The following is a 24,728-nucleotide window of genomic DNA, read 5'->3' as shown; positions in this document are numbered from 1 at the left end:
CTAATAGTCAGTTATTAGTCTGTTTGAGGCCCTCGTCTACAGTAATGAGCTCTCTGAAACAATAATCAGCCAATGATGGATAGTAGAGCCCTGCCACAGTTTGGAGAAGGGGAGGAGGGTGAGGTGGTTGAAGAAGGGGTGAGAAGGGCACAAAGATGACAGCTGAGAATTATTAAGAAGAGGAAATGCCTACAACCGAAGGAAAGGGCTATTTTCTAAATGAACCGTTTTATTTTCTATTACCAGTATACGTTGAAATTGTCTTGGCTTCACCAGATTCCAGGAAGGGGAAAAGCATACTTATCTGCTTGTGATCAACCACTACTCTACCTGTCGGCCTCGGAGGCATTCGACGTACGTCATAAGGCAGAGCGGTCATATTCAATTAAGTGTAACAGGATACCTCGCTGAAGACGTATGCGAGTCTGTAAGACTAAGGCATGGTGAATCACTCAACTCTTTACAATACCCCGAAAACATGTGTTTCATTCATGCCATGCACCACTATGAAAATATCCATCAGCCACTTTACACACAAAGCGTAATGTAATCCATATCTTGCTTGGATTAAGATACCGGCTGGATGTTTGATCCCCGTGAACAATCAATGTAAAACAGTCTGCCAGACTATGTGCAGTGTGTGTGTGTGTGTGTGTTTGTACGCGCCCGCGTGTGTTAGAGGACTACATTCCAGAGGAGAGCTCTTGGACAAGCATGACCGTCTGGGATGGGGACACAGTATTCCCATACAGACAGCCTTGTCTATCGGACGTTCTGAAAAAGCCTCGCGTGGGAAAACGCCTTGGTCTCCAGCCAGACTGCTGTTTCTGTTGTGTTGGAGCCAGAAGGGAAACGAATGTACCCTTTTTACACTACCGAGCCAAGCCAGGTTACGCAACTACAGTTCCTTAGTTGCTTGAACCATGTTGGAAACGACAATGTGAAACGCATAGTAATGTAAAAAAGGGTACTGGATGGACCAGAGCCAGCCTGGAGAGCTGTTGGTACTGTTAAAGCAACCAGCCAGCCAGTCGGCCAATCAGTCAGCCGGCCAGCCAGCCTGTCCAACACATTCACGGTGACTGAGGTCATCTCATATAGACAAAGGATCCGTATGTGGAAACTTGAAGCAGCTACTGTAGGACAGTTGTGACTGTGGTGACATGAAGTGTTAACACCAGAGTTAGACACACACCCCTCTGAGATGAAGAGTCACCCTGCAGTGGTGAGGTCATAGCCTTCTGTAACACTGCCTTTCTCCACTGACTTGTACATCTCACCTATAGTACTGTATACAGGCGCTGGCATAACAGATGTGACGGAAGGGGTCATAGAGAGATTTAGGATGCATCAAAATGTTAAAATGGCTATTACTTTAACAGAGGGGCCCCAAATTGAGGTGGCCCCAAATGTCATGGCCCGGCCTAACCTCCAGAGTTATTGTCTGTTCCGACAGTAGTTGAATGTCTCTATGGTGGCATCAGCAGATAACAGTCTTCATTCTGCTCTCACAAACCTTTACATGAAACACTATCCCTCTCAAAGCCACTGAAGCATCAACATGGAGCCAATCAAGGTGATCAAGTAGCCTGTTGGGGATTGAGAGACAGGCTTAGGCGTCCGTATAGGTTAACATGGCAGGCAGGTAAGCCAGATGGTTATGGTATCCTTGCCATGTCACAGGCCAGAGAGACAAATGGGGATATTGTGTTATAGGGTTGAATTACAAATGACACCCTATTCCCTATATTGTGCACTACCTTTGACCAAAGCCCTATGGGTAGTAGTTCACTAAATAGGTAATAAGGTGCCATTTGGGAGGCAGACTAGGCCTCTGATGATAGGCAGCAGCATGTAAACAAGTCATTCATCTGTACAAACCTCAGGACAGGAGTCCTGCCCTCTAGGCAGACCGTTCATCTATCCAAGATACATAAACCCAGATACAGCCGGCTGGCTAGCTTCAGCTTCCCCACTGGGCAAATAGAGCTAGAGATCGTCCCTATAGCACTCAACGAACGGCACACACAGCACACACCACTCGCTCGACTTATTCCAGCCTGCGATGAGATCCTATCGTTTGACAGTATGATACTATCCTATACCCCACCCTTACCCCCCAACCAACATATCCAATCACTAGCGGGGATGCACGTATGCACACCCACCATTTCTTACGTCTTTCACTTTCCCTCTGATATAGCTAATGTATCATTGCATTCGGGATGAAGGGGATGAAGAGGAAAATGGGGATGGAGACGGTATGGTCTCCTGTTGGAGGGAGCTGTAGGAAGGCCCTGGCTTACTCTCTCCTTAAAAGACAAGAAGGTGAGAGAAGAGGGAGCGGATCAGTGATGATGACAAGCGCTACAAGTAGTGGAAAAGACAAGGTTCTGAGTTAAGTGTTTGATATAAAACATTTTGTACGGTGCCTTTAGCCTCACTGCGTAACGTCTCCATTCAACGTTCACCATATGCTCTCCTGTCGCCTCGACTACATCTAAAGATGGAATAGGGATAGGTAGAGGCTAGAGAGAAAGAAGAGAGAAAGACAGAGAGAGAGAGAGAGAGAGAGAGAGAGAGAGAGAGAGAGAGAGAGAGAGAGAGAGAGAGAGAGAGAGAGAGAGAGGAAGAAGTAGAGGATGGATCTAATTTGTTGTTCCCCCAAATTAAATTGGGGAGGGGACTGTGCATCTGTCTCTGTCCGTTAGTACGTTAGTCACGCAATATCTCAGACAACACGAGCCCGATTTTGACTAAACTTGGGTGAATGATGCGTCTTGTCATGGAGATCTGGCATTTACTGATTGGCCAGATGGTGGAGCTATAACAGGAGATTGAAAACGCAAACTTTAAAAGGTCACGCCCCTCACCCCATTTGACCTAGTCATGAAATGTGGTACATAGGTCCCTGTTCTCACAAAGAACACATTTCCCTCAAGGACCCATAAGGTCCACAATGATTGATTTTTTTCCATTTAAAATGTTTGGCAAAACGCTACTTTTCTGGCCCCGAATGACCAATCTGTACGAAACTTCATATGTGACATCTATGGACAAAGGTCTCTCAATGCAATTTTTTCCAGACTACTACGTTAAACAATTTTGCCGATATTGACGAATACATATTCAAGCAGGCGTGCTCTAGCATATTAATAAATAGAAATTGGTCAAGGATATTCGTATTGTAACAAAATGTGGCACACATTTTGCAAACACTATCATCACTCAACATGTGCAAGAATATTAATACTGACCACCCGGTGGCACTATAACGGGCAATTGTTTATATCTCTTGATCTGTTTGACTCAGAGTGATGAAATTGGTGAATGTTGCGTTTGCCATAGTGATCCGACATTGACAAAATGACATTGACTGGCCCAAGAGGGCGCTACAGGAATCAACTGTTGGTACACGATATCTCAGACGCCACTGGCCCATTTTTGACGAAACTTGGGTGAATGATACATCTCGTCACAGAGAGCCGCCATTTACACAAATGACACTGATTGGCAGAAGGGGGGCGCTGTATCATTCGTGGGGGACGACATGTTTACTGTCGCCTTGCTTGTGATTGTTTGCTTGGCAGCCGGCACAAACTAGGGCGGGGAAGTTAATGCATAAGCTGTTCATGTCGCTTTGATGATGTATTGAAGTTGTTAAGATCTAGTGGTATACTACAGTAACCTCGGTTTCATATGCAGCCATCTGCGTCTAGGTCTAAGTCTGTCTTGTTTTCAATGAAGCATACAGCGTCTGTACCTAATTACGGACAAATAAAGATGTAATAAAAAAAAACTGCCACACATTACAAAGACTTATTTCATACATGATGTATCATATTTTCCCAGATAAAAAAAACAACAAAGGGATTTAATTGAACTCATACAGAGATGAATGTGTGGAAAAGAGAACAAATATGATTCATTACAGGAACACACAGCCTAACTCCCATGCACTACGGAATTACCATGTACTACCATGATTCGAATAAGGTAGTAGTACAGTATTACCATGATCGGCTGACTGTGAGGCGAGTATTAGCGTGATTGGCTCACTGAGGGTATTCCTGTACCATGATTGGGTGACAGAAATGGGTTTACAGTGATTGGCTGACTGAGGGGAGGTTATTACTGAACTGTACCGTGTTTGGCTGGTAAGTTCTTCATCTGGATGAGGTTGGCAAGCCTATCGATGGAGAGCTTGGGCCACTGCAGGTAGAAGTGACAACCCTGGATCAGAGATTCCTTCAGAGCATAGTTCTGGGTCAAGATCTCCTACAACAAGAGACAGCACAACACAGCACAATACAGATTCAAGACAGTGAGAAAGGACACATGTCTTAGTGTAAAAATAAAGTTGAAAACATTGAGGGCATGTCTAAAGACATTGAAACATGTGGAAGTATAAGTAACTTGTATTTGTGGTTGATTAATACAGTCGCATATGCTGGTATGCATATAAATCAGGTAGGTAGCATATTCATTTTGGATAGTAAATGTAGCTCCTTCACCTTCTTCAGCTTGGCGTAGCCTGAGTGGGAGATTTTCAGGATCTCGCAGGGTTCCTGTGTTAATGTACACTGGATGGTGATGCCTGCCTCAGTACCTGCACGAGGTTCAAACGATCCAAAGCTGCCACCCACACCTATCTGAAACACGCAATCAATCACTCAATCAACCAACAAATCAATCAACTAACCAAAACTGTGAAAAGACCTTAAAGCTTAACCCTTGTGTTGTCTTAAGAGTAAAAAATGACCCGCCACTATGTTTAATAGCATAGAAAAACATCTTAAAATATATTTTTTCAACTTGACATTTGATGAGTGACCCCAACATTACAAAAGGTGAAACATCGCCTTTGTTCACATTTCCATGAAAGCTGTACACCACCAGGGCACAAAGATTGTCTTAGGGTCATTTTTGACCCGGCAGTTATAAAATAACTTACACACCACAAAGATACACACACACACACACACACAATGAGAGATTGAACTCAGCTTGGCCCCTGGTCATCTTCCATAACATTATTGGTGTGTCCTCATACAATGCCTTCATGATATGGAACACGATCAACCCTACATGGATGCCTGACAAGCAGAACAAGAGGAGGGTGTTCCTGGAGCAGCTGTAAAAGGCACTTGTAACCCCACACATTCAAAGAAGGGAGTGCCTCCCCCACACAACAGCCTCTGCAGCGCTTGTGAAAGCTGTTTAGGGGGCTGAATCTTGTCCTGATCCACCTGAGGCTGCAGCTGGGGCAGGCAAGAGGAGGAGATTCCAATTCTGCCCCCCAAAGAAGGACTGTAAAACAAATACTATGTGCTGCACATGTGAGAAATACATCAGCAAAGTCCATGCACACACACTTGCATACATGTGCTAATTAGAGTTGATTGATTTGTGTTCTTCACGTTTTTGTTTTGTATCTATTATCTTATTTTATTCTTATTCATTGTTGTTGTATATACACCTTGTGGGTGGGGGCAATGGTTAAAAAAATGGGAAGAGACAAGTATTTTGTAGTTGAATTCCTCATTGTACAGTATATAAAAATATATCACTATGTACCCAAAAAAGTTCAAGACCGTTAATATTTCCCTTCAATAAAATGCATTCAAAACTACTTGCTTCACATTTCTGCTACTTTCTTTGGCTATATAAGTGCTATCTCTTGCTAAAAAACATGTGTTTACACCTATGTAGTACCTTTAGCAATAATAATAATAATAATAAGTGATAAAACAATTATGACAGGTGTGTTGTAATAAAAACGAGTGGTGTCCACTGATTAAATGCAGTCTTTCTGCATTGTGAAGAGGGAAAACCCAGATATTCACAAAGTTTGTGATGAATGACAGGTTGTTTCTTCATGCAAAATAGATTTGGGGTTTAAAATTAAATTAAGCTGCTTTATTTTAGGGGTTTAGTGAAGGTGGGTAATTTTTTACCCTTAGGATAAGGGGAGTATACCGAATGTTAAGACTACACAAGGGTTAAAGAATCCTTAATGGTGAAACAGCCACATTCCATTGCGAGATTACAACAGAGAAGTCACTGCAAACGACGAACACGGTTCTTTCCGCTTTTACCATGCTGCACGATGCTCCTCAGCTCGGCAACAAAAACGATAACAATGGTGGTTTGGGTGGCCAGTGTCGCCGTTTCCCCCTACAGCAGATACCATCTTTAACACTCCGGAGTAACATTGTGGCAATGCCATGGTGTGGTTGCTTACCACTGAGCCCTTTGGATCAACAGCCTCCTTGGATCTTTCTTGAGTGTACGGAGCTACTGAACCTTTCAGGATGAGGTAGAATCCATTGTGTCCAAATACTGCAGGAGGAAAGGGATGTTAAAGTGTTCAAATGAAATACAAACTTTAAAAAGTAAAGAAATGCCTCTGTCCATCACAGAAGAACATCCCAGAATCTGCCTGCATCCCAAATAGCACCGTATTCTCTATATAGTGCACTACTTTAGACCAGTACACTATAGTAGACAGAAATAACTCTCTCACAGCAAAACAATTATCCCAAATGCACCGGTCTCATCTTTTCAGAACGTTTCAAATAGCTTATCACATCACAAGTCTCAGACATTAAACCATGCCATCATATTTTATATTTCAGATTCTTCACAGTAGCCACCCTTTGCCTTGGTGACAGCTTTGCAAACTCTTGGCATTCTCTCAACCAGCTTCATGAGGTAGTCACCTGGAATGCATTTCAATTAACTGGTGTGCCTTGTTAAAAGTTTATTGGTGGAATTTCTTTCCTTCTGAATACGTTTGAGCCAATCAGTTGTGTTTTGAGTAGGGGTGGTATACAGAAGATAGCCCTATTTGGTAAAAGACCAAGTCCATATTATGGTAAGAACAGCTCAAATAAGCAAAGAGAAACAACAGTCCATCATTACTTTAAGACATGAAGGTCAGTCAATCCGGAAAATGTCAAGAACTTTGAAAGTTTCTTCAAGTGCAGTCGCAAAAACCATCAAGCGCTGTGATGAAACTGTCTCTCATGAGGACCGCCACAGGAAAGGAAGATCCAGAGTTACCTCTGCTGCAGAGGATTGGTACATTAGAGTTACCAGCCTCAGAAATTGCAGTCCAAATAATTGCTTCACAGAGTTCAAGTAACAGACATCTCAACATCAACTGTTCAGAGGACAGTTGATGTGTGAATCAGGCCTTTGTGGTCAAAATGCTGCAAAGAATCCACTACTAAAGAACACCAATAAGAAGATAATATATTTAGAATTCAAGGCACATTTAACCACTCTTAACCAGCATGGCTACCACAGCATTCTGCAGTGATAAACCATCCCATCTTGTTTGCGCTTAAAAATAAAGAAAAACCCTGGAATGAGTAGGTGTGTCCAAACTTTTGACTGGTACTGTATATATATATATATATATATATTGATCTCTGCTTATGTACACATATATATATATATATATATATATATATATATATATATATATATATATATATATATATAGTGGACATAGTGTGTACATAAACAGAGATCAATTTATTTAAAGTATTCATTTCCCTCTCTAGAATATAGAGTACTTCTCTCCCCTCATCAAAATCTACAAAAATATCAGCCTCCCGACTCAAGCTCCTGGGAAAGGTAACAGAAAAGCAATATCCAACCACCAAATCAAACATAACAGGAGAGGGGATTGAGTCTAAGCATTCCGTTGATAGTGCTGCCTGCCTCTATGGATGACAGTCATTTCAGAAGCCAAACCAGCTCGCAGAGTTTCATATACAAGCAGCTTCTATATTTCCCTGTGGTGCTCTGCTGCATATCTCACCACCACTTGTAGATGTTCTATCTCAGTGAGTAGCTAGAGGGGTTTCAATCTGCCCAAATCGGTGCACGCACACACGGTGTACGCGCACAGATGAGGGATGAATGATGAGAAGAAACGGACACAGATAAAACTGCTCGTGAAACCAGTCAGGCCTCACAGAAGGGAAGCAAAAAGACTCCATTTCAGTACTGTATGTTCACAGTCAGATGCACTGTGGGCAGGGGTGTGAAGGGAGCGATGTACTTCTTGGGGTGAAGGGGTGTGTTTTGGGGTGAGGCTGAAGGGTGTTTGTATGCGTGTGTGCGCATGCACATGATGCATAATGTATAATAACCGTGTGTGTGTGTATCAGCTTAGGCATGCGTGATGAGAGTTTATTGTTTGTCTATCCCCACCAGCCTCCGCCAGTGAAATGGGATAGATAGAACAGCCGAGGAGCACGTGTGATGTACTCAGATTACTGTTGAATAGCATGAATAATAGATGGTGAATTTGGGATGATTGAGGTCTACAGCGCTGGAATAGTGCTGTCTCAATCAATAACATCACCGCATGCACAGCCCTCCAGTACTTCTTAAGACAAACAGTAGCTATAACATTGACTGTGAGCACTCTGACAGACAGCATCTCCTGTTAAAGACCATGGGAATGGACTAGAATGAATACCTGAGAACAAAATCAAGGCCTTATAAAAACCTGTATGAGTATTTCTCTGTGTTTGTGTGAGAAAACGCTCTAAATAAGGCTGTGTTCTTATGCATTTATGTGCCAACGCAGTATTCAGGAAAATGCAGGGAGTTTTCCAAAGACAAAATTATATATTGCCAATGTTATGCAAGAGCATGTTTAAGTTTACAATGCAAGAAGAATATGGTGTGTGTGTGTGGGACTCACTGATCTGTGCCCTATCCCAGGTCTCTATGATGGCGATGGTGCTGATCTGCTGTAACTCATGTCTGGAGAGGTGGGCTGTCAGACACGGGAACACCTTCAGCATCTTATGGATAGAATGGTGCTCCAACTGGGACCGCTCTATAGGGCTGACAGACAGACAGACAGACAGACAGACAGACAGACAGACAGACAGACAGACAGACAGACAGACAGACAGACAAAGAAAACAACATTTTTCAAAACTCCCCCAAAAAAGGATTTTTGCGCGTGCATGGGAGCACGGACGTGCACACGTGCGCATTAATTGATGATGATTGCTGGGTATTTCTCTATTAATTTGGAGAGATGATGATGACCGGGCAATTAGGATACAGACTTGTCAGATTGGAATTGGATTAAGGTCTGGGCTTTGACTAGGCCATTCCAAGACATTTAAATGTTTCCCCTTAAACTACTTGAGTGTTGCTTTAGCAGTATGCTTAGAGTCATTGTCCTGCTGGAAGGTGAACCTCTGTCCCAGTCTCAAATCTCTGGAAGACAAACAGGTTTCCCTCATTTTCCTGTATTTAGCACCATCCACCATTCCTTCAATTCTGACCAGTTTCCCAGTTCCTGCCGATGAAAAACATCCCCACAGCATGATGCTGCCACCACCATTCTTCACTGTGGGGATGGGGTTCTCGGGGTGATGAGAGGTGTTGGGTTTGCGCCAGACATAGCGTTTTCCTTGATGGCCAAAAAGCTACATTTTAGTTTCATCTGACCAGAGGACCTTCTTCCAAATGTTTGGGGAGTCTCCCACGTGCCTTTTGGTGAACACCAAACCTGTTTGGCTTTTTTTCTGGCCACTCTTCTATAAAGCCCAGCTCTGTGGAGTGTACAGCTTTAAGTGGTCCTATGGACAGATAACCCTGAAAAGATCCACAGTGGAGATTGGAGTATCTTTGGTCTCTTTGTTGCCTCTCTGATTAATGCCCTCCTTGCCTGGTCAATGAGTTTTGGTGGTCGGCCTCTCTGGTCAGGTTTGTTGTGTTGCCATATTCTTTCCCTTTTTCAATAATGGATTTAATGGAGCTCCGTGGGATGTTCAAAGTTTCAGATATTTTTTTATAACCTAACCCTGATCTGTTCTTCTCCACAACTTTGTCCCTGACCTGTTTGGAGAGCTCCTTGATCTTCATGGTGTCGCTTGCTTGGTGGTGCCCCTTGGTGTTGCAGACTCTATATACTGAGATCACGTGACAGATCATGTGACACTTAAATTGCACATAGGTGGACTTTATTTAGCAAATTATGTGACTTATGAAGGTAATTGGTTGCACCAGATCTAGATTTAGGGGCTTCACAGCAAAAGAGGGTGAATACATATGCACGCACCACTTTTCCGTTAAAAAAAAGACTTTTTGAAATAAGTAATTTTTTTCTAGTAGAAAGAAGAGGAAGGGAAGCACTACTAAGGTACATAATAGTCCATTTTGGTAGACAGAAGGTGCTCTTTGGTAAAAGGGGTGAATTGGTCATCTAAAAGAAAGGAGGACCAAGGCACTCTATATAATTAATTCAAATTCCTTTATTTGTATGGCGTGTTCAATAGAAACTAAGTTTTTAGGGCTATTAGGGCTAAATGGAAAAGCTGTTCAAAAGAGGTATTATTTCTTTGTACTCCCTGACGAAGGCCATGCAGCCGAAATGAGTCAGATTTGTAACACTTTGTTTCTATTGAACATGCCATACAAATAAAGGCATTTTAATTAATTATATGAAGTGTGCCTTGGTCCTCCTTTCTTTTTGAATATTTCATTTTCATTTCACTTCACCAATTTGAACTATTTTGTGTATGTCCATTACATGAAATCCAAATAAAAATACATTTAAATTACAGATTGTAATTCAACAAAATAGGGAAAACGGCAAGTGGGATGAATACTTTTGCAAGGCACTGTATATGGGGTGGCAGGTAGCCTAGTGGTTAGTGTTGGGCCTGTAACCGAAAGGTTGCTGCATCGAATCCCCGAGCTGACAAGGTAAAAATCTGTCATTCTGCCCCCAAACAAGGCACTTAACCCATTATTCCCCTGGTAGGTAGTCATTGTAAATAAGAATTTGTTCTTAACTGACTTGTCTACTTAAATACAGGTTAAATCATTTTTATTTTTATGTTTAAATATTTTGTGGTCAGAGAGACACGGCATGAGTGTGCATAGGAGAGCAGCAGGTAAAAAAACCCAAAGAAACTGTTCACTCATCTCAGATTCAAGGCAGTCACAACTGAACAGGCCCGCTTTGAGAGAGGAGACCGGGAAGGAAGCGACTTCACCCTCACTCTCCAGAAGGCAATGTTAAGATGGGTGCTATTGTGGTGTCTCCCTACCATGGTTCACATATACTATGAGTCAGACTGTCTGAACTATGGAGAAACACACCACCTATTGAACGGCCAATGCACAAAAGTATCAAAACGGTGAGAGACATTCAGACGGAGACTTCTGACACCAGTCACTCATCTCTAGCCATACCTGAACTAGAACAATGTGAGATTCTTATTATTATCAGTTAAGTTCTTAAAACACTCATCTTCACGACAGTTATAGAACATGTCTAAGATCTGAATTAGGTCCCTTTAGTGCTTAAAAAAGACAAACGTGACAAGCCAGCCAGTCACCTGCTTGCATGTAAAACGGGACTAGACAATAATTCGCGCCATATCTATCCTAACGGGTCAGAGGTCATCTACTTATCCATCCATTAAAATGGGGCAATCTGCGATTGACACATGATATATACCCCTTGATTCTTGAAGAATATAACTTTTATACATGCTTCATGAGCTCACGTCAACTGTGGTTCTCTATCAGAACCCAAAATATAAGCTTGTTTTATTCCAATGTTTGCAAACAATGTACATCTAAACGAACACTGTATATAGCCTCAAAACATAGTTAAAACTATAATTTAAAAATCATGGATGGCAAGTCCTTGTATCCATAGCGGTCTATGCATTTGAAAGTGGTTACAATTTTCCAGCCCCGTTCCTCAGCTTTTTACTAAAACAGAGGCGGGTGATGGCTTTGTTATTGTTTGAAACTGCATGCAGATTGCTGCTTTAAGTTTTCAAACTGTATAGAAATTGTTCTAAATTTGTCACTGGGAATTCATTGTTCTTGTCCTTTTAAAACGCCTTTTAAATGTGTACATGATACTGCGACGACTTTTCCCTATACGGGAACCATAAAGTCAGTGGTGTAACCCACCCAGCATCCCGAGGGAGTATCCTCTTTGATAGTAACGCGTGACTTATGCTGAGCTCTGGTTAATATCGCAGCAGGCTATTTCAAGGTTCAGCAGGGACGAGCTAATAATTCTAAACACATCACATCTAAATCAATGCATATGCACAAACTGTACAGCGTACACTCAGTATACACTAAGCCCATGGGAAATATCAAGGAACTATGGGCATCTGTATTCCATTTCCTTACCATATAATGATTGCTATAGCAGCTGTGTAGGGGGGAAATATAAATGAATATGGGTGGGGTAGTGGTACTATCTATTCTGTCATTGGGAGAAAGGGGAGAGACTTGCAAGCAAATTAAGCTTTGCGTGTCGAAGCGGTGCAGCGCTACATTCAACCTCTGACTGTCTTTACAACATCCCTATAGATGGGATGACCTAGTGTCTGTGTAGGTGGAAGTGGTTCAGTGATCTACACTTGTGTGATGACTAGCCTTGTCTGAGACTTGATACAGACTTGATACAGATGTGGTCAAATATATTGGCACCCTTGTAAGATTAACTTTTTTTCTAAAATAAGTTGAAATTGAAAACACTGAAATTGAGAAATGTCAAAGCCAAACAATGGCCTTGACTAAATTATTAAAAATTATTATTATTAAAAATAATTTAGTTGTTGGCAATGATTCTCATTTACTGTGCAATTTAACATCTGGTAAGTTGCAGGTGCCTACAGGGTAAAAAAAATAGCCATTCAACCAGTTTTGAAAAGAAAAAACAGAACATTCTGCTCCATTGCAAGAGTTCCAATATATTTGACAACATCTGTAAAAATCTTACCCTCTCTTCCACATCAGCCATTGAGAGTACATACAGCACCCCTCCACCCTGCCTTCTCACTTCCTGGTACCCTTTCTGTGCCCCCAACATGACCTTTGACCGAGAGTTATGCACTTCCTGCTTGCTTGACGCTGCATCATCAGACACATCTGAGGTTGGACGTTGGAATGCTTTGGTGTCTGCAATGTGTATACCACTACCTTCCTTCCACATAATTATCCAGATAAGTCCTTCTAGAGCATCCCACAGCATCTGATTACATATCTTAATTGTTAGCTCGTAGTGATGTCCTTGGAAATTCTAGGGCCACATTTACTACATGTTTACAGTATAGACATTACATCAGTCATTTTTCCCTTTCAACTTAATCCCTTCTAAAAAAACATCAGTCCCTTAAATCGCAATGGTCCTCAGTCATATTCAGGAAAAATCGATTAATTAAACAGTTAACTTGATTTACAACGTAGTAGCTTATAAGATACATGTATAATCAAAAGGTTGAACGATGAGGGTCACTTTGGTAATGTAAACATTTTTACACCACCAATTCCAAGACTTCCAGTTGACATTTCCATACGCTGGTATTAATCATAAATTCCCCAATGATAATAGTAATTGCTATCGCTAATCCCTTTCCATAAGTTTCTAATTAACTGGATGAAGGTTTATCATTGGAAGGACAGGGAAAGACTCATTTGTGTGAATAAGTCATTTCTGCAAACGTGAAGGATTTGTAGCCTCTAACACACACACAAGGTTCTTTCTCCCACTCTCTCTCACAAACACACAGTGAGGAGCTGAGCAGACAGAAAATGGTGGTTGTGTAAACAGAGTGGCAGATTAATTTGCAGGGCGCGGGGCTGAGGCAGTGTGTGTGTGTGTGTGTGTGTGTGTGTGTGTGTGTGTGTGTGTGTGTGTGTGTGTGTGTGTGTGTGTGTGTGTGTGTGTGTGTGTGTGTGTGTGTGTGTGTGTGTGTGTGTGTGTGTGTGTGTGTGTGTGTGTGTGTGTGTGTGTGTGTGTGTGTGTGTGTGTGTGTGTGTGTGTGTGTGTGCCGAAGGGGGCTGCTAGCTACGCTGTACTAACCGTGGTGCTTAGAGAAGCTGAGAGAAGAGATCCTGTAGAGGACACACCAGAGGGTTTGTGGCTCAGAGAACAGCATGGGGGATTGAGAGGGAGAGAGATGCTCAGCTCAGTTTAGCTCAGGCCTGGAGGGATGCTGACACAGTCCATCCGCTTGCTCCACTCCTGACTCGCATTCTCTTTTTTTCAATCTATCTAGCATTAGCATCAAGCATTGGATCAAGCCGAATCTAAAGCACACATTGTTGTTCAAATAAAACAACGATGTTACTGCCGTGTTGGTAGTTACATGGACTCTTAACAATGTGATGAAACTTTGCTCCTTGCTGAAACAAATTCAGCAGCAGCACACAGAAATATAATGAATAGAACAGGTTTGGAACCTCTAACCCTGGCAATTTTACTGGTAAACTCATGGGTACACTCGCAATGGCTGCCTGATATTGTGATGCAATAATTTCCATGATGATGTAGAATTTCCATTCAAATTATGTTAACTGATGTGGCTCATGCAATGGAATGTATTTCTTGTAATGTCAGTTGAGTTCAATCAACAAATCACAGCACATTTTTAGCTCATATTTTACTTCCTGCTTTGCTATGGGTACACTCGCAATGGCCGCCTGTCTGCTCATTATGCCATCATTGACTTGAATCGGAATGACGTTTCTAGTCACAATATTTCTATTGCAGCACATGCAATCAGGAGTGGAAAAGAGGAGAAAATATGTGTAAAAAAACAAAAACATTGCCATTCGAACGGTTATTACGGTGACCGCAGTCCTTTCACTGGCCAATTACTGTCATCCAAAATTCCATGATCGTCACAGCCCTACTAAGCAGCACATTTCAAATTTCTCACGCTTTATACTAAATTAAAATAGAAAAACACAAATCGCCTACAACAGAGGTACTCAACTACTTTGAGAATGTACGGTCACACAAATTTCCTAAGTGGCAAAGGTCCGGATGGATATTGTTAGTGACTCACCAAAATCAAATGAGGGACCCCTGGTGGTCGAGTCCCTGGGCACGTAAATCTAGACATATTAACTACACGAATTAGATAGGTAAATTAAACTAACCAGCAATATGGCTAACATGGGCTAGTAATTGATCAACTGGACATGTCTGACAGGTTATAAATAGATTGAGGGTCTGTCAGTGAATGACATGAGAGGAAAACTGCCCATGCACTTCCAAATGGTGAAATTGCACCTTGTGCATTCTGCTACTACAACCATCAACAGCAGCAAGTTGAAAGCCCAACGGAGCATTCAACTTGCGGTCCGCCAGTTGAGTATGGCTGGTCTACAAGGTCTTATCAGGACAAACGTTAATACCAAAGTTCAGGAAGCTCAGGAGAGAAGAGACCCTGGCCTGCACTCTCCTTGGCTTACAGGCTTTTAAAGTGTCATCACCATCGAGAGCTTTTAGACAAGACAAAAGTCCTATCAGATCGGTTTCAACACTGGACCCTTGCTTTTAGGAGAGGAGAGGCAGCAAACGCTATTTTTCTTCTCACAAATAACTGTAATCAGCCTTATCTACAGCCTCCTACAGCCTGCTCCGGCCGCTCCATCACCATCTTATCGCCCCACCAAATGCCTTCCTTTCCTCTCACCTATCACCAAAGGACGCTGGGGGAAAATTGCCCCTAAAGCGGACCCAGCCAGTGACATAAATCACAGGGAGAGAAGAGCTTGATAAGAGCTATCTGTCTGGAAGTTAGAGCCACAAGGCACTTTTCTTCAGATGGCCGGCCGGGGCAAAAAAATAAGAAAATGCTGGCTAGGCTAGCCAACTTAATTCAAATTCAAAGTCCACTTTGAAGATAACAGGGGGGGGGGGACCTTCGAGGTAATCAATTTAAATCAGGAAGACTCAAATCACAGCTCCAATGGCCTCTGTCTCTGTTTCTTTTTTTCTTTTAATCTTTTCAACTGCACTTCTTCTGAAAATGGGAAAGAAAATTATAGGGGGGATTGGACACCCTTGTCTTTGACTGAGCATTCACTTCCCATAGGAGAGGGGACGTAGAAAGGCAATGTCTTGGGGACCACAGTGATAAGATTTGTGTTATACAGCAGTTTAGACCTTTATCAGAGATGGCTGATGCCTGCGGCCTGTGCAGAGCAAGGAAGCCAATCAATCTTTGGTTGGAGGGGAGAAGACAAGAGAGCCTTGAACCTTTCTGCCACTGTCTAATTCATTCTGAGGGGAAAACAAAGAGCCTTTGTGAACACATATAGATCACATATACTCTATTAATGTTCACACACATATGTAGCAGATAGGGATCTGTCCAACTCCCTCCTCAAGCCTGAAGTGTCGCCCCTTGCACAATTAACCTTTACAATGGTGCTGTGACCCGGATCTGCACTTGCTCTCAGCTCAACCGCTGGGGTCGCCTTGGAGTGAATTTGGGGTGTGAATGTAGAAGACGGGGATTTCTGAAACTCACTCAGTGAGTGTCGACCCTTACGCAATTATAAATTGCCTTTTCCAATATCCTGATGGGTTGGAAAACTTCACAAGGGTGGTCACGTGTGTTTGCGAGGCAAAGGTCCTGAGTCTCTGTATGAGCCAAATCAGGGGGAAGCGGTACTCGCTAAGCAAGCAGCATGACATCCTTTACACATAGTAGGGGTGTAACGGTACATGTATTCATACCGGAGACCACTCTTTGGTTCACACTGTGAACCCGAATGACTACAGAGATATATCAAAAATGAAAACAATAGGCTGGTGGAGGATTTGGACACCCTTGTCGAGTAAATTTGAGGTGAAAAAAAAATTCAGGCTATTTCCGTTAAAACAACTAGAGCCTATGCCCACGTTGTAATAGAAATTCAAATCTTAATTGCCGCATTTCAAACTGCCCTTTTGTGAGGCGCAGCCAGGAACTAGTTCTGTACGATGGCGAGTGGTGGGGTCGATAAACCAGGAGATTTCTCCATCGTTTAAATCTTCAGTTTGGCTACATTTTGTCTTTCCAGTAGATGACAATGGCAAATGGACAGAGAGAGCATGTCACCACTGCTCAACGAGAATACCCTACGTACCAGACGTCGACCCAGTATTCCTACCACCGGAGCAGGATCGAAAGGCAAAAAAACAACACAACTTCGTCCCCTCTCTGCATTCAAGCAACCCATCAAAGTTGATTCTGACAGGGCCAAAGAAATTACAAGAGCGTAATCGCTCCCCTTTCACCAAAGCTGCCAAACTAACCCTGATTCAGAGGACCATCTTACCCATGCTAGATTACGGAGACGTAATCAAAGATCGTACTTTTTGGAGAAATTTCCTCTGGTCTGATAGAACTGTTTGGCCACAATGCCCATCGTTATGCTTGGAGGAAAAAGGGGGAGGATTGCAAGCCGAAGAACACCATCCCAACCGTGAAGCACAGGGGTGGCAGCATCATGTTGTGGGGGTGCTTTGCTGCAGGAGGGTACATGCGCACTCCACAAAATAGATGGCATCATGAAGCAGGAAAATTATGTGGATATATTGGAGCAACATCTCAAGACATCAGTCAGGAAGTTAACCTTTCTAGCGCAGGGGTTCCGCCTCGACAACATGTCGCTGAAAAGGCAGTGCGCGAAATTCAAAAATATTTTTTTGAAATATGTAACTTTCACACATTAACAAGTCCAATACAGCAAATGAAATATAAACATCTTGTTAATCTACCCACCGAGTCCGATTTCAAAAGTGCTTTACAGCGAAAGCACCACATATGATTATGTTAGGTCATAGCCAAGTCGAAGAAACACAGCCATTTTTCCAGACAAAGATAGGAGTCACAAAAAGCAGAACTGTAGATCAAATTAATCACTAACCCTTGATGATCTTCATCAGATGACACTCATAGGACATAATGTTACACAATATATGTATGTTTTGTACGATAATGTGTATATTTATATCCAAAAATCTAAGTTTACATTGGCGCCTTACGTGCAGTAATGTTTTGATTCCAATACATCCAGTGATTTTGCAGAAATACTCATAATAAACATTGATAAAAGATACAAGTGTTATTCACAGAATTAAAGATAGACTTCTCCTTAATGCCCACCGCTGTATCATTTATTTAAAAAAACTTTACGGAAAAAGCATCATCTGAGAACGGTGCTCAGAACCCAAAACAGCCAGAGGAATATCCGCCATTTTGGAGTCAACAAAGTTAGAAACAACACCATAAATATTCACTTACCTTGATGATCTTCATCAGAAGGCACTCCCAGGAATCCCAGGTTGACAATAAATGACTGACTTGTTCCATAAAATTCCATGAAGTCCATCATTTATGTCCAAATAGCCACTTGTTGTTAGCGTGTTCAGCCCAGTAATCCATCTTCATGAAGCGCAGCAGGTACTTCATCCAGACAAAAACTCGGAAAGTTCCGAAACATGTCAAACGATGTATGGAATCAATCTTTAGGATGTTTTAAACATAAAACATAAAACATCAATAATGTTCCAACCGGAGAATTCCTTTGTCTTCAGAAAAGCACTGGAACGAGAGGTAACTCTGTCGGGAGCGTGCGTCATGAGACCAAGGCACTCTGCCGGACCACTGACTCAAAGAGGTCTCATGAGCCCCTCCTTTATAGTAGAATCCTCATTCACGTTTCTAAAGACGGTTGACATCTAGTGGAAGCCGTAGGAAGTGCAACTTTATCCATATCTCAATGTGTATTCGGTTGGCCAAGCTTTGAAAAACTACAAACCTCAGATGTCCCACTTCCTGGTTGGATTTTTCTCAGGTTTTCGCCTGCCATATGAGTTCTGTTATACTCACAGACATCATTCAAACAGTTTTAGAAAGTTCAGAGTGTTTTCTATCCAATACTAATAATACTCTGCATATATTCGCATCTGGGACAGAGTAGGAGGCAGTTCACTCTGGGCATGTTATTCATCCAAAAGTGAAAATGCTGCCACCTATCCCAAAAAGGTTCAAACTTGCTGGGTCTTCCAAATGGACAATGACCCCAAGCATACTTCCAAAGTTGTGGCAAAATGGCTTAAGGACAACAAAGTCAAGGTATTGGAGTAGCTATCACAAAGCCCTGACCTCAATCCTATAGAGAATTTGTGTGCAGAAATGGAAATACGTGTACGAGCAATAAATAAAAGCTGAAATAAATCACACTCTCTACTATTATTCTGACATTTCACATTCTTAAAATGAAGTGGTGATCCTAACTGACATAAGACAGGGAATTTTTACTAGGATTAATTGTCAGGAATTGTGAAAAACTGAGTTTAAATGTATTTGGCTAAGGTGTATGTAAACTTCCGACTTCAACTGTACATATTGATATCATACGCATATTGCACTTTATTTTAGTGTTGAGTAATTGTGTGTTTTCATTTGTTATCGTAAATACAAAGTGTTAGGATTCCTGATTGTGCTCTCAACAGGTATTATAGGACTCATGATCATATATGGAATTAGGAACACCAACGCTTTGTATTTTCTTAACAAACATTAACTACAGTAACTGTCGGAATTTAACTTTCCTGCTGTACCGAAATATGACCCCAAAAGCGCAAAACCGTGGGTTTGGTGAAGCGTTACAGCTCTAACACATAGACTCTAAAATGAGCCAGACACAGAAATCGTAATAGTCACAAGTGAACCATTTTCATCAAGGTAATATCATATAATTAAGAAATGTTCTGTATTGCATCAGCCACTGATAGTCCTGCTAAAGTATGGCTGGAACCACAGACACCAGCTAGCTAGGCCTTGGCAGGGTAGACGTGGCAGTGGAGATAGAGGTTAATTGTCCACAATCACCCAGTTTGGAGAGCATCCCGCCAGCCAGCCAAGCCATCTAACACTGGACGTGATTAAATACCCTGTCTCCTGTTATTGTTTACACTCCTGGGGGAAAGAAGGGGGGCATTCAGAAGAGGAAGAAGTCATCCTTTTTTGTGGGTTTCCCCCCAAACCCAACCCAACAGCAGCTGTCATAGAGAGACAGCTGTCAGAGAGAGAGAGAGATGGAACTGACTGGAGGCCAGGGCAGACAGCTGGATCTGAGGTCATGTCCCTCTGTGTGCCAGAAAGAGTCTTGACAACGACAAAAAAAACACAGATTAGAAAACTATTATAACTCAGTTTAAATCAGATTCCCAGGCCAATATGTGTGTCATCAAATCTGGGGGACGGTTTTCTGGACCGCAGTCAGCTGGGAGAGAGGGAGTAGAAGTAAAACTGGGCACCTTGCAACAACGAATGCAGAAATAGAGATATTTTGCAATACGTGACAGACCGAAAAAGACAGATTGTATATTCTCCAAAAATATTGCTTAATCCCCCCTCTACTGAAATCGCCAATCAGATACGTGTCCTGCTGATATGAGTGGACTGCAATAACACAGCTTCAACAAAGCACTAGAGAGTTCCATGGCAGAGCCCAGTAGGTGAGGCAAGAGTGGCTGTTGCTCAGTTTTGTTTACATTTCAGCAATATCCATAACTGATCTTAATCTTGATCATACTTTAACATTACAGCATCGACACTCACACTGACTAGACGTAACATGAGAGTTCTTCTGTTTAGCTTGGGGACAGGAGGGACTGAGACCTCTAGCTGTTTGTGTTATCTGCTGACTGGAGTAAAAACCTCTAAAAGTCTAAGCCTTTGGGGGGGGTGAGGGTTCTACTAAGCTGACATATGAAATTGTTTAAAGATGGTCATACCACGGATCATTGAGCTATTTCATTTAGAATTTTAGGACCACTGTTGTTATAAAAAGTACACTTTATATTCAAAACTATGTGGACACCCTTTCAAATTTATGGATTCGGCTATTTCAGTTACACCCATTGCTGACTGCTGTATAAATCACTGGAATGATGAATCACACTTGACCATCTGGCAGTCCAACAGACGGATCTAGGTTTGGCAGATGCCAGGAGAACACTACCTGCTTCAATGCATAGTGCCAACTTTAAAGACTGGTGGAGGAGGAATAATGGTCTGGGACAGTTTTTCATGGTTCAGGCTAGGCCCAATTAGTTCCACTGAAGGGAAATCTTAACGCTACAGCACACAATGAAATTCTAGACAATTCTGTGCTTCCAACTTTGTGGCAACAGTTTGGGGAAGGCCCATTCCTGTTTCGGTATGACAATGCCCCCGTACACAAAGCGAGATCCGTACAGAAATGGTTTGTCAAGATAGGTGTGGAAGAACTTGACTGGTCTGCACACAGGCCTGACCTCAACCGCATCAAGCACCTTTGGGATGAATTGGAACGCCAACTGCGAGCCAGGCCTAATCGCCCAACATCATTGCCCGACCTCACTAATGCTCTTGTGGCTGAATGGAAGCAAGTCCCCCCAGCAATGTTCCAACATCTAGCGGAAAGCCTTCACAGAAGATTGGACGTTGTTATAGTAGCAAAGGGGCACCAACTCCATATTAATAACTATGATTTTGGAATGATATGTTTTGACGAGCAGGTGTCCACATACTTTTGATCATGTAGTGTATTTGATAAAATACTGAATTTGGCCTTTACTAATATATCCCATAGAAACACATTGAATAATACATTAATAAATGGTTAAAAAAAGACAGTCAAAACATAAATCATAAGGAATAAAGTTTTGAAGTGTCTGTCCTAAATCTGGGAGATATACGAAAGCTCATATTAGTTTGTAGCCCAAACGGGTCGGACGCTACAGACAGAAGTTCGTACATCAGCGGTACCAACTTCAGACAAGTCCTGTAGCTCAGCCGCCTTCCAGCGCAGATGCGGAAGGCCGACATAGGCGGATGCAGCCCATACAAAAAACAGATATCTCTAGCTTAAACTGACTGATTCTGATGGGGATTTCTTTATTATGTTACATTGATTGGCGCACGGGTGCATCAATAGACTTAAGGATTATGAATTAAATGGAAACTCAGAGAGACAGGACCAACAAACCATCTCAACGTGGCCAGTCATCCCAGACCTGTCTGTCTCCAGTTTGACTTCTCCCCCTACTTTTTTTCCACAACCTAATGTACTCCCTTCTCTTCTCACATAGTTGGATGGTGTAGTGACTAGTCTCTCCATAGACAGACAGCTGGTGAAGAGTTCCCGTACTTGCAATCTGAAATGACGCTCTACCTCCTTTGACCTTCCACTGTGTCAGGAAAATACATTTACCATAGGGTGACTCACTCTCACACACCAGACAGACCAGACAGGAACTTTCCCGTTTCTCTCCAACGACTCCCCTCCCCTCGCCTGTGTTGATGTTTCCACAACAAGATGGACGCCTGTTTGATATTTATGTTCCTAAGTCTTTTTTCGTGGCCGGCGGATTGTCAGACAGATTGGATGGAAAAAAGAGCAGAGAGTAATCTACAGGGACAGGGTATTTCAAGTCTTTCCTACACTGTAGTTATAGAAGGGAGATGGTTTTATCACCAGTGGTGGTGGGAGTGTGGTCCAGGCACCTGTCTAATACCAGAGAGTGATGAACAGGGCCAGTAGAGGTAATCACTTAATAATTCATGCAGAGGCAAGCATAGTGTTGGCTTGGCACACCACATGCTGGCACACATGCACACCCGTGAGTACACCCCTATATACAATAATAGAATATATGCCATTTCAATGCCACTTTTATGGTGTACACATTTTACATATGGATGGTCCCGGGAATCAAAATCACTACCCTGGCGTTACAAGTGGCATGCTCTACCAACTGAGCTATAAATGACCACTTCTCACTCTGTTACTCTAAACACATGTGGTGAATCCTTATGACTACTGCATATAACAGCCTGGTCATCCATAACACCACACATGGCAAACTACTGTTCTGTAGCCATGCTAGATCTCACATGGAGTGAAACATCGACATGGGGTCTGCTGCATGAGATGACGCATCGTTAGACTGCTGGCGTCAAACCTTCCGACTACATCCAATCCATCTGCTCAGTATTTGCAATGTAAATGACACTTCTGCATCCCAAATGGAACACTATTGCCTATATAATGCACTACTTTTGACCAGAGCCATAGTCAAAACACGTGCAATAAATAAGGAAAAGGGTAGTATTTGGTACACACACACTGGCTGTACTGTATAAAACATGTTGCAGTCGTCAGCTTTGATTAATTTTGCGTACAAACCACATTAGGATCTGGATATTAAACAGACATAATGGTTAAGCCATTTACTCATGAGGCATAGACATCATGCGGTCCCACCCAGAAACACAAGCCTGCTGCCTACAGTTTTTGGGCCACATTCATTCTTTTAAATATTCTTTGCAATGATATTCTCAATATATACAGTGCATTCGGAAAGTATTCGGACCCTTGACTTGTTCACATTTTGTTACATTACAACCTTAATCTAAAATGTATTTTTTCCCCCTCATCAATCTACACACAATACCCCATAATGACAAAGCAAAAACAGGTTTTAAGACATTTTTACAAATGTATTCAAGATATATAACTGAAATATCACATATACATAGTTTGGGATCTGGCTAGGCCACTCAAGGACATTCAGAAACTTGTCCCGAAGCCACTCCTGCGTTATCTTGGCTGTGTGCTTAGGGTTGTTGTCCTGATGGAACCGTTCTGGAGCAGGTTCTCATCAAGGACCTCTCTGTACTTTGCTCCGTTCATCTTTCCCTCGATCCTGACTAATCTCCCAGTGACTGCCGCTGAAGAACATTCCCACAGCATGATGCTGCCACCACCATGCTGTTGCCACCACCATGCTTCACCGTAGGGATCGTGCCAGGTTTACTCCAGACGTGATGCTTGGCATTCAGGCCAAAAAGTTACATCTTGGTTTCATCAGGCCTGATTGGTGGAGTGCTGCAAAGATGGTTGTCCTTCTGGAAGGTTCTCCCATCTCAACAGAGGAACTCTGGAGCTCTGTCAGAGTGACCATCAGGTTCTTGATCACCTCCCTGACCAAGGCCCTTCTCCCCCGATTACTCAGTTTGGCCGGGAGGCCAGCTCTAGGGAGAGCTGGTGGTTCCAAACTACTTCCATCTAAGAATGATGGAAGCCACTGTGTTCTTGGGGACCTTCAATGCTGCATACATTTTTGTTGTACCTTTACCCAGATCTGTGCCTCAACACAATCCTGTCTTGGAGCTCTACGGACATTTCCTTCAACCTCATGGCTTGGTTTTTGCCATGACATGCGCTGTGGGACATTATATAGGCAGGTGTGTATGGTAAATTGAATTTACCATAGGTGGATTCCAATCAAGTTGTAGAAATATCTCAATGGAAAAGGGATGCACTTGAGCTCAATTTCCAGTCTCATAGCAAAGGATCGGAAATACTTATGTAGTAAGGCATTTCAGTTTTAAATTTTCTATAAATTTGCTAAATTTTCTAAAAACCTGTTTTCGCTTTGTCATTATGATCTATTGTGTGTAGATTGATGAGGATTTTTTGTTGTATTTATTACAAATTTAGAATAAGACTAACGTAACAAAATGTGGAAAAGGGGGTCTGAATACTTTCAGAATGCACTGTATATATAGTACCAGTCAAGAGTTTGGACACACCTACTCATTCCAGGGTGTTTCTTTATTTTTACTACTTTCTACATTGTAAAATAATAGTGAAGACATATATACTATGAAATAACACATACAGAATCATGTAGTAACCAAAAAAAGTGTTAAACAAATCAAAACAATTTCATATTTGAGATTCTTCAAAGTAGCCACTCTTTCTCTTGATGACAAATTTGCAAACTCTTGGCATTCTCTCAACCAGCTTCGTGAGGTCGTCACCTGGAATGCATTTTAATTGTCCTTGGTTAAAATTTAATTCGTGGAATT

At 42.2% G+C, this 24,728-nt stretch overlaps 1 protein-coding gene across 6 annotated transcripts in view; it reads right to left on the bottom strand.

Moving 5' to 3' along the window:
- The window catches only part of cnbd1 (cyclic nucleotide binding domain containing 1), a 55,257-nt gene that overhangs the window by 17,812 nt on the left and 12,717 nt on the right, over positions 1–24,728 (bottom strand). For all 6 annotated transcript variants that reach the window (XM_052483321.1, XM_035741644.2, XM_035741645.2 and 3 more), the window contains 4 exons: positions 8,726–8,871; positions 6,245–6,342; positions 4,515–4,652; positions 4,146–4,278 (listed from right to left, as the gene is read on the bottom strand). In XM_052483321.1, coding sequence (XP_052339281.1) covers positions 4,146–4,278; positions 4,515–4,652; positions 6,245–6,342; positions 8,726–8,871 — 515 coding nt within the window. The remainder of the gene's footprint in view (positions 1–4,145; positions 4,279–4,514; positions 4,653–6,244; positions 6,343–8,725; positions 8,872–24,728) is intronic.

Source organism: Oncorhynchus keta, chromosome 28 (assembly GCF_023373465.1).
Source record: "Oncorhynchus keta strain PuntledgeMale-10-30-2019 chromosome 28, Oket_V2, whole genome shotgun sequence".
Taxonomy (NCBI): domain Eukaryota; kingdom Metazoa; phylum Chordata; class Actinopteri; order Salmoniformes; family Salmonidae; genus Oncorhynchus; species Oncorhynchus keta.
The sequence above is the reverse complement of the archived record's forward strand: the minus strand, read 5'-3'. Positions and strand labels throughout refer to the sequence as shown.